Raw genomic sequence first — 11,288 nt, 5'->3', positions numbered from 1 at the left:
CTGTTGACGTCAACCCCTTTGGGTGTGAGATATAATAATCATTGAAAATTGGGAAAAAGAGAAAAAGAGAAAGACATATAAATGATGTTTAATTAGGAGATACGCAAGGCGGATAATAGAAAACCCCAAATAACGCACGACATGAAAAAAAGTCAGGAGAAGCAAAATGTTTATATTTTAATGCCCTACAAGATTATTAAAAAAAAGAGTTTTTGGTTTCATACCTAAAGAAGTGCTGCACATTGGGAAGAAATATGACTTGTTTGGTTCAGAATAACGTACAGCCCACAAATCTTCACCGATTTCGTCTAAAAATAATCGGAAAACAAGCTAATAAGATTTCTAAGAGAGTTGTCTAGCCTGATTTTTGAATTAGGGTTTCAATTTTGTTATAAATAAACAAATATGACGAAAAAATTTCCTTTTTCTATTTGACATTGTCTGTGCTCGTCAATAACAGGAAAATGGTTGCAATCGCTTAAGTTGCATAAAATAGCATTAGTTAAAGATCTTTCAATATTAGACAATACACACAAAAAATTGGTTATCCATAAATTATATGTAGAAAAACTTTTTTCTACAACTTTCTATAAATACACGTTTTTTCAATTTATGTTTCAAGAAATTGGAATCGAAACAATATTATATGAAAAAATTTCTCTTTTGATAATAGTTGTTTATATTATAAACAAATTTAATTTACAAATTCCGTAATCAGGCATTTTTCGACAGAAATATTCGTTTTTTTCTATGTCCATTTTTTCAATTGGGAAATTAATTAAAATTTTAGAAAAATTTATCATTTTCTTATTAATCTTATGATTTTTAAAACAAATTCATTAAACAAATGCATTATTCAGGCGTTTGTCGACAGAAAAATTCGGTTTTTTCAATCCAGTCTTTTCAGTTGGGAACTTTATGACAATTTCAGCACAATTCATAATTTTTTGATCAATCTTATGATTTTTAAAACAAATTTAATAAACAAATGCATTATTGGGGCATCTGTCGACGGAAAAATTCTTTTTTGTTGCGATATCTGCCTTTTAATTGGGATATTCATGATAAATTCGGCAACATTCATGATGAGTTAACAAATTTGATCATTTTTAAAAACAAACTTAAGAAACAAATGCCTTATTTGGGCATCTGTGGATGGAAAAATTCGTTTTTTTTTCGATTTCAGTCATTTTAATTGGAAGTTTATGATGATTTCAGCGAAATTCATAGTTGGCTTATAAATTATATATTTTTTTAAAAACAAATTTAATGAGAAATTCATTATTCGAGCATCTGTCGATGGAAAATTAATTTTTTTCGATATCCTAATTAAAACTGTTGACATAGAAAAAAAACTAATTTTTCTGTAGACAAATGCCTGATTAATGCATTTATTCATCAAATTTGTTTAAAGAAATAATAAAATTTATGAACTTATAAATTTTGCTGAAATTCTCATCAAGCTCCCATCTGAAAGGACTGGCATCGAAAAAATCAAATTTTTCTGCCGACAAATCACCGAATAATTGATTTGTTTATCAAATTTGTTTAAAAAATCATAAGATTAATAAACAAATGATGAATTTGGCTACAAATATCATAAAGTTCCAAATTAAAAAAAAATGTTCATTGAAAAAAACAAATTTTTCTATCGAAAAATGCCTGATTACTGCATTTGTTCGTAAAATAGATCAAATGTCCATTTTTTCTTCATATTTGTTTATTTATAAAATATTGAAAACCTTATTAAAAAATCAGGCTCGACAACCCTCTTAGAAATCTTATCAGATTTTTTCACATTTTTTGGTTTTTTGGACGTGATGAGAATGCATTCGTTAAAGCCGAAGGAGCTTTAACGAAAAAGAAGTCACTATCACCAAATTACTGTTGTCGAGCGCGGAGTGCGCGATAAATATATTATCGAGCGCAAAGCTTGAGAACCAATAGTCGCGCGCCCTAGGCGCGCTCAACTTTTTTTTTTAATTTCGTTTTTTTTTCTTTCTTTGAATTATTCATCTCACTGAGGACTGCCTTTTGTGTGATTCAGAAAGAAACTGAGTGAAAAGCCAGCTTTCCTAAAAACACATGTTCCCTAAGTGGACCGTCGTGTTCTTTTTTTCCTTTGGCTGGGGTCAGTGACATTTTCCTAAAACCGATATCCGAGAATGCATTTTCCTGTTATGTTTTTTTTCTGTACTATATTTTTTGAACTATTTGTGATTGCATTTTTACTTATTTGAATTAAAAAAATGTAATTTTAATTTATTTTAAAGTAAACATTTGTATATATATATATAGTTTATTCACTTGCTCTGTTATTTTGTGTTTGGTTTATGGTTCTTTGGAGTTCCCGATTTAAAACTGTTTTGGGTATTGACCTATTTTGCTTTGTGCTATAACGGAAGATAGAATTCCGATAGATTTCCTACATCCGTCCATTCATTAACGCCTTCTATTGTAACTATGCGCGCCATTTCCAAGACTAGCCGTTTTTGTATTTATCTGTTCTAACTAAAATTATAGTATCTTCGAATGTCTTGTCAAAGCGGTTTGTTATTCTGGAGGTTTGAGGTGGTCCTTTTTATGCTCATTTATTCTTGTTTTGAGTTATCTTTTGGTTTGTAGCAATGGTGCACTTGGTCTTTCGATCCGAAGCATACTTTATTTATAACAATTGCAGAAAGCTAAAAAATGGCGTAATTGTTCGACAAATTGTTTAAACAAAAAATAAACAAAAAAATGTACATCGAGATATTTCTGAGAGAAATCCAGAGGTGTTTTTAGTTTTTCGTATTTTTTTGTAATAATTACAAAACTTTCAAATCTATATCTACGGGCACGGAGCAAGAGTGCGCTGAACAACAAATGCTTTAATTGTTTAAAAAGTGGGTTTACAAAAAAAATAAAAAAAAACAAAAAAATAAATAAAATCGAGATATTTTCGAGACGAATCTATAGGTGTTTTTACTTTTTCATATGGCTCTTAGTTTTTTAAAAATTAATTACACAACTTTGAAATCCATATCTGTGGCAAACTGTGGCGGTTCATTTTGAGCCTCCTGTGATTGCTGGGTCGCTGCGCTTCTTTTATTCTGAATAATTTTTTATCTGCTTTTTATAGTGATATCTAAAAAATTTTCGGGGTAGCTGTTTTTGGTTACCACGCTTTTTTTATTGTTTATTAAAAATAATAATCGCTTTTCTAAGTAAATAAGAGTAGTGCAATAATGACGTACGGTTGTGCGTAGATGTCAAAAATAAGAATTAATGTCCTGAATGTACGATTGTTAGAAATTGATTTTAAAAAATCAAGTATTGAGTAAAAATGTATAAATGTTGTTATTATAACTTAGCTGCATTGAACAATAATTAATTTTATATACAAAACGTCGACGCACAAAAATATGTCCTAGGTATAAATATGAAGTGTACAAAAAAAAACTTTTTCTATAATTAATCATTGATGAGGGCCCATATATAGAGCCGAAACGTTTGATGAAAATATAAAATCTTCTTCATCATTTACGGACCCCAAATCCACAAAACCAAAAAACTAATACTTTTAAATATTAATAATTTTCAAATATTTAATTCACATTTTTCAAAAATTCAACCATTTCAATTTTAATTTCAAAATTAAAACTTGTGGAACGTAAAAATTAAACATTCAGTGCTTAGAATTAAGATTCACAACTCTAAAATTAAGAAATTCTAAATTAAAGATACCGCTGGGGAATTACTATTGATGTATTCAATATACTGTACTATACACTTTACTATGTAAAAAATGTAAAGTATTTTTGTTCTTTCAAAAATTTAATTTTTGATTTAGATTTTTTTAAACCCATAATGAACAAAAAATTGTTACAATGAGGTGAAAAAGCGACTGAAAAAGTGAAGACTTCAGTCCCCTGTATATTGACAACCGGTTTATAAATTTAAATATTATTTGGTGAATTAGTATAGGTCTATTAGGACTATGATTTAGCAACTTTTCAACCTGATAAAAAAAACAATAATTTCAGGTGGTAACACTTGACGTATTATGCCCTATTATGAGAACTTTCTTTTATATTTAAAACACAGCAATACGAGTTGTAGTGTATTTGTTCGCGTCTCAGGGACAAATCGATCAACTTATTGTTAAAACTTTTATGACTCGCCATTGCCGATTTATGAAGTTTAAAAAATGGTTTATTCTGTTTATATGAGAATTTTTTTTGTTGAGATTCAAGATATAACAGTACGATATCTATTGCTGAACTTTTTATGACCTACCAGTACCGATTTATTATGTTTCAAAAAAATATGTTTCTCCTGTTTATATGAGAAAAACGGTTGATATTAGGAATTGTATAGTACTGTATCTTAAATAATTGTTCGCGTCTTCGAGACTCATTTAATGACCTATTGACGAGCTTTCTAGGATCACTTATCATCTAGAAATACCGATATATAAATTAAAAAATACATTGTTCATCTTGTCAAGAAGCATCGATTGTCCAATTGAAAAACCTTGATGACCTAACAAGTTACTAGTATTGTATTCGAAATGAGTGGATTGCCCTATTGATGAACTGTTGATGACCATTCTTGTTCAACAAATAGAAATTTAGAGAGTTGAAAAAAGATTCAATTGTTTATATAAACAACTTTTCTCATTTGAATTTCAACACTATAGTTATTTAAAAAGTTCTTATTTTTGACAGAACATATCGATCGACATCTTGATGGAATCTCTGATTTCCTGAAAATAAGATTTCCGATAAGGCAGAAACATAAGTTTGAAAGTTATTAATAGTATCCATTTCTTTTCTTTTATTAGAGAAAAATCTTTCTCTATGAGAAAGCAATTTGAGTTGAAACCTTTAAGGAAGGCAAGTCTTCATAAAATGAGCACAAATAAATACATCCATAGTGAACTCATTTATAGTACTTCGCAGTGGTATTTTTACATTCTCATCAGAGAAGGTATTATTGATTTGACATATCTGAATTTTCAAAAATCTTTCCAATTTTTCTCAAGAATCATACGAAAATTGTAATTATGAAATCTTAAAAGCAAATAAACAGATATATCTAAAAAAGAAAAAGTATTTTCAAGTTTTTATTTTATATTCAAAATTGTTTCGCCCCTTAAATCGAGAAAATACATTTTTAATTGATGATGCTAGTTGGGTAGAAATTAAGACTTGCCAATAAGTCAAATGCATACCTCTCTTATCAGCTTACTTAATTGCATTCACAAAATTGTGCCTGTTACTGCTTATATATACCGGGACAACGCCGTGAAAACTATGTATAAATCAAACACTGAAAAAATTCCTTCTACAGGTTAGGTTGTAACCGTCATACGCCTGAGAGAAAAATGAGCTTCCTCATTTTTCCTTGGAGTAGTAATGAGTGGCCCGGTTTCCCCAACGTGACCCGGTTAGCCCCGTTTCACGGTGTATTGCATATTTGATAATAAAATATATTCCTCGAGATTGTGTGACATAATACCGCTATTATTTACCTTTTGACACAATGTGCTGCAGTTATCACGTAATCGTTCGTAAGCAAACTAGCACCACAGTGAAATTTACCATCGTATATAAGTCTGGCTACCCAGGGATATTTATGTGGTTGTGCGGGTCTGCCACCCACAATTCTATTTTCTTGATTGGTGATGCCACATTCTGAAAAAATCAATCTATTTTTAATTTTGTTTTAACTAATACTCGATTAATGAAGCTTTAATTTTTTATTTATTTAAATCGCTGTAAATTAATCATCCTACCACAACTGCAGTTTCGTAACTTTTCTTCGTCTGGGTCTGTCGCTGTCCCTAAACCAGTGACGTCTACACCAAATATTTCATCGAATAGAAATTTTCCTGATCGGTTTGTCTGCGCTGACTGAAAAAATGTATTTGAAAAGACATAGGAGTAATTAAAATTAGTGAGTATACTCATGATTTCATGTATTTACATTTTTGGAAATTAAGTATGAATAATTGCAAAACGTTAGGATTCGAAACGAGGTTTAAAAAAATGAAAAATGGTCTAACTGATCTAATTTATCAAAATGAAAATGCTTCCTTACCTGACAAGTGTGCTCCTTTATGTCTTTTATTATTTCTTAAAATAAGAGACTGATATGTTAATTATTTTTTAAATAAGTCGTAAGGGGATTATTCATTTTTGGTCATGGTTGAGTATTTTCCGATTCTCTCAAATTATTATAGAAAAAGAAATAAATCATTTTGTTATTTTGAGAAATGACAAACGAAATAAGAGTGCACATCTGGTTAAAAAAAATTGTTTTGAAAAACGAGACCAATTTGATAACTTTCAGTTTAAAAAGGCGTTGGAACCCTAATTCTGATGACATATCTTTAACTAAGCAGAGCATTTTTTATATACAAAAAAAACGGAAATAAAAAAAGCCGTCAACAATAAATTCGCTATAAAATGTATTATCACTACCAAGTACCTATTTCTTTTTATATTTATTTGTTTTTATTTTTTTTTGTTTTTATTTTTATTTGTTTTTATTTTGTACCAATTTGTAAAATGTAGTAACATTCCATAATTCTATTTGTAGCAAAAACTTAAAAAATTTTGAGTGCAACAGTACATTAAAAGATGAGTAGGAACATCCTTAATTATCAATAAGATCAGAGTGGCCAAGATGAATAAATAAAAGGATTGGAAGTAGACATTGCCAGAGAAGCGTCAGAATGTCTTTTGGATTTTTTTTGCATTAAATTCAATTTTTACACATATCATTTTTTTATTATAGGCATAAAGCAAAATAATTCAAATAATCTACAATATTTAGAAACTGAAAAATGAATTTTAATTGCGCATAAATGATTCTATTATAGTAAAAATATAGTTAATAATAAGGAAAATGAAATGGATGCGAAACTTCTTAAAAAATTTTTGGCAAATAAAAAAGAATATTAATGTCTATAAAAAAACTTGATATTTTCAACTGAATGATATCAGTTTCGAAAAAGGAAGATTAATTCTCAACGAGAATTATAATATAAAATAATAAAAATTAGATTTTTTACCGAAGAAATGAACCAAAATTATTCTTCAACTGGAATAATTAAATTCTCAGTTAAAAAAAATGAATTTTCTACCAAAAATGCGAATTTTCAACAAAATAGTTTAACTTTCGACTCAAGATATTAATTTTCAACTAAAATAATTGATTTTAAACTAAAAAAATCAAAAATAGAAGAGTTTAATTTTCAATTGAAAAAATGAATTTTCACAAAAATAGTGAATTTTGAACTAACAAAGATACATTCTCATCCAAAAACATTTGCACATGAACCGGTTTATGCATCCACTTCGAGGATAAAAATTCATAAATCAAAATTAGATTTCCAAACTACTTTCTTTCCGGCCAATTAAGGAACTGAGATCAGGTGTATTACAGAAAGAATTTTTTTAATAAGTTTAAAATTTATTGGTTGTTTCTAAAATGATTTTTTAGATTAGGAATAATGTTATATATATACATATACATTATAATGAACGAAATATTAACTAAATTTTAAAAACAAAAGAAACAAAGAAAAATGTAGAACTTCTTATTAATGATTAATTTTATAAATGTGTAATGTTATTATTATTTCTATTTCTATTTAAAAAAGGTAATAATCCAAATAGATTAGTTCTGATCAACCACAAAGCAAATATAAAATAATCAAATGTTTAGTAGAGAAGCTTAATACTTTATTTAAAAAACGACGTTTTAACAATATGTGACTAATTTTCAATTATATAAAAAAATCTAAAATGAATTCAACTTTAAACCAAATATTTGAATTTAAACCAAAAAGATGCATTTTTAACCTTGAATCTTAATTTTCTACCAAAAAAGACGGATTTTTAACAAAATGTATAAATTTCCAACAAAATATTTCAATTTTCAACTTAAAAAGATAAAATTAAAGTAAAAAATGGTCTATTAAAATTTTCGGTTACAGAAATTATTTTCAACATGAAAAAAACAAAGTTTTGCCAAAATAGTTAAAGCTCTGACCAACGATATGAATTTTTAACTGACATGATGAATCTTCAATATTCAATCAAATTTACAGTTTAAAAAAAAGAATTTTTTATCACAAAAGAGAAAATTTAATTCTGGAAGTTAGTTTTTTTTCTCTCCGAAAGTTTTTTCATCGATTTACCTAGTTTGGGTTTCCACTCTTGGAAGATTTAAAGAATGTTTTAGAAAATTTTGAATTATAAGGAAGAAAAAAACCCCAATTTTCTGATATCACGACTGAATGATTTTTCGTTTAAAAAATGTAAATGTTCATTAATTCTGACTAAAGAGATATAAGATTTTTTTAGATGCTCTTAAAATTTTTATAGTACATACATACACACAAATATCCTTTTTTTATTTCAAATAAAGATAAAGACTTTAAAAATGACTTGAAAATAGTTGATTAACTTTTACTCACAACTATGTAATTTTTCTCATGACCTTGATCTTCCCAATTCACTACATGTCCTCCTCCAAGCACCGTAGAGCAGATAAGAAGTACAGCGACCTTGACACAGACCTTATCAAGGTGTTCCATTTTCATGCGAAGCCTATTCACGAACAACTACACAGCTCAAACTAGAATTTATCAAATTTTTTTCTTCACATAACTCAAACTATAATTTGTCGAATTATTTGTCTTTTACCACAGCACTGATTATGAGTTAAAGTAAATCTCCGATGTCCGCGCATTATAAAGCGATTTGCTGTCGGAAGCGCCCGACACCGAAGGTCGAGTGGACGAAAATTCACAGCCAAGATCACTGAAGATCACAAGTAAAGAATCCTGATCAGGTGGCTTTCACCGTCGTTGCGCCAGAGTCAACCTCGTCTACAGCTGCTTTCTGAGCTAACGAAGAAAGTTCTTTCTCTTGAATACCTTCTCGACTCACTTTGACTTTATTTCTTGTCTAAGCCATAGTGGACACCCAGATATGCTGCAATTGCACTACATACTTGACCGGATATTAAAAGAGAGTCGAAAGAGTACGAGTACTGTGTCAACTCTCATGATGGACATATCAGATTAGAGATTAGAGGGAAATCTGGAAAGCGAGTCATGAAAAATACTTGGATGGATCTTGTCTTTTATGGAGCGTGGGGGAAAATTGCAACTTGATTAGAATTGCATTCTAAAACACATGAGAGGACAGTTAGTTTTTTTCGAACTTAGCACTATTTGTTGAAATTCTTCAGAACCTTAAGATTTTCGTTAAATAAATGTTGACAAATAAATAAATCGCGACATTTTTAATCTATTGTTTCTTAAGATGATATATGTAATTGAACTGTTCTCTTGAAAAATCACCTGAATCGACTTAGGTTTTGGTAAGTGTTGGATAAGTTACTTTTTTTGAATAATTAGTTACAGTTATCTTACATTCAGCTATTTGGTTAGGTTTTTTTGTTGCAAACTCATATTTTAAGTTTTAAAATGTAACTGGTTTGTAGAAAATTGATCTTTGGGGTATAAAAATTCAACAATTTGGTGGACATTGTTTTCTTTCTTGTTTCAAAATTCGGATTTTTTTGGTTTTAAGATTTAACAATTTACTGGACATTTTTTCTATCTGGGTTCAAAATTCGGCTTATTCGTTTTAAAATTTGTCTCTCAGTAAAGAGATTTTCCTTTTTTTTTGCTCGAAAATTCAACTATTTTGGTAGGAATCTAATTTGATTTAGTTGAGAATTAAGCTAGTTTATTTAAAATTCGTCTTCCTTGCTTGAATTCAACTGTGTTTGAACACAAATAAAACATTTTTGTTAGAAATAATATAATCTAGTATATTTTTCTTTGAGAATTCATCTATTTTGGTTAAAAAATACATGTCGTTTGTTTGATACTTCAACTATTTTGGTAGAAAGTATAAGTAGTTATTTGAAAAAAAAATTTTTTGTTTAAAAAATTCGTCTTTTTTGTTAAAAAAAAGGTTTATGTAGAGAGCTCACTTTTTTAAATTTGTCTTTTCTGGTTCAAAATTTAATTATTTGAGTGAATTCAATTTCGGGATCAAATTGATCAACCCAATTTTACTGTGTTGTAAAGGTTATTTATTAATTCTGACTAAATAGATGTCCGATATTTTTAGATTCTTTTCCAAATTTTTTAGTACATACCTACACATGATTATTATTTTTTTATTTTAAAAAAGGAAAAATACTTAAAAAATGACTTGCAAATAATTGCCTGATTTCTACTCACAACTACATAATTATTAATTTTTTTTCAATTTAACTGTGTTGTACAGAGGGTTCATTTTTTTTGTCTTTTCTGGTTGAAAATTGAACTATTTGATTGAATGTGAAATGTAACTCTTTTGTTGACAATTCGACCATTCAATTGAAAATGAACTTTTTTGTTGAAAATTCTTCTTTTCTTGTTAACTTCGACTGGCACAAAGTTCTTTTTTCTGTTATTGAAAATTAGTTTTTATAAACTGAAAATTAAATGATTTCATTTTTTGTTTTAAACCTTACTATTTTTTCAAAAAATCATATTTTTTTAAAGATGAAATTTTCAACAAAAAAGTTCCTTTTTAACCAAAAAGATGGATTTCCAACAAAAAAGTTAATATTTCACCAGAACTGAAGTTTTAAGATTGTAGTTTAATTTTGAAGCAAGTAGTTATATTTTCAACCAGAAAAGACGAAGTTTCAACAAACAAACAAAATTGCTAACCCTTCTGCAGAACCCTTTTTACATTTTCATTCCTAAGAATGTAATGTAATCGTCCAAATTTTCAATCTCTGGTTTTTAATGGATCTTTACGTTTCGGCACTTACAGAATCCGAAAATTTTTTTTTCAAATTATAGAAATTTTTGTCAAAGTTTCTTATATACGGGTAAAAGACTTGCAAAATATCCAAATAAAATTTTTAATTGGGATGGAAATTATAAAAGTTATATACTTTTCAAAAATTTGAAAATTCTTAAAAAATGGAAAAAATTATTTTTTTCATAGATCCAAAAACTTCATTCAATATTTTCACTAAATACCAAATATATTTCAAAACTATTCTAGCTGAATTTTTCGATTAGCCCAAAATTAAAAAAATTAGAGCCTGTATAACTTAACTGCTGAGCGCGAAGCGCGATTATCGCAATGAGAATCTAATCGTCAAGGCCATAGGTGCTTTGAGAACCTTCTTTAATGTCAAATTAAAAAAAAATGTTCAGCTTCACTTTATGATTGTAGTTTATAAGGAGTTTGAGTTACAGTATTAAATATAATTTA

At 28.2% G+C, this 11,288-nt stretch overlaps 1 protein-coding gene across 1 annotated transcript in view; it reads right to left on the bottom strand.

Moving 5' to 3' along the window:
- Window positions 1–8,942, bottom strand: part of LOC117171270 (trypsin-1-like) — a 26,246-nt gene extending 17,304 nt beyond the window's left edge. The window contains exons 1-3 of the mRNA XM_033358404.1: window positions 8,471–8,942; window positions 5,780–5,897; window positions 5,516–5,678 (exon numbers count right to left, since the gene is read on the bottom strand). Coding sequence (XP_033214295.1) covers window positions 5,516–5,678; window positions 5,780–5,897; window positions 8,471–8,596 — 407 coding nt within the window. The 5' untranslated portion in view covers window positions 8,597–8,942. The remainder of the gene's footprint in view (window positions 1–5,515; window positions 5,679–5,779; window positions 5,898–8,470) is intronic.
- Between the last annotated feature and the right edge of the window lie 2,346 nt (window positions 8,943–11,288).

The sequence above is a fragment of the Belonocnema kinseyi genome, chromosome 4, assembly GCF_010883055.1.
Source record: "Belonocnema kinseyi isolate 2016_QV_RU_SX_M_011 chromosome 4, B_treatae_v1, whole genome shotgun sequence".
Classification (NCBI taxonomy): domain Eukaryota; kingdom Metazoa; phylum Arthropoda; class Insecta; order Hymenoptera; family Cynipidae; genus Belonocnema; species Belonocnema kinseyi.
The sequence above is the reverse complement of the archived record's forward strand: the minus strand, read 5'-3'. Positions and strand labels throughout refer to the sequence as shown.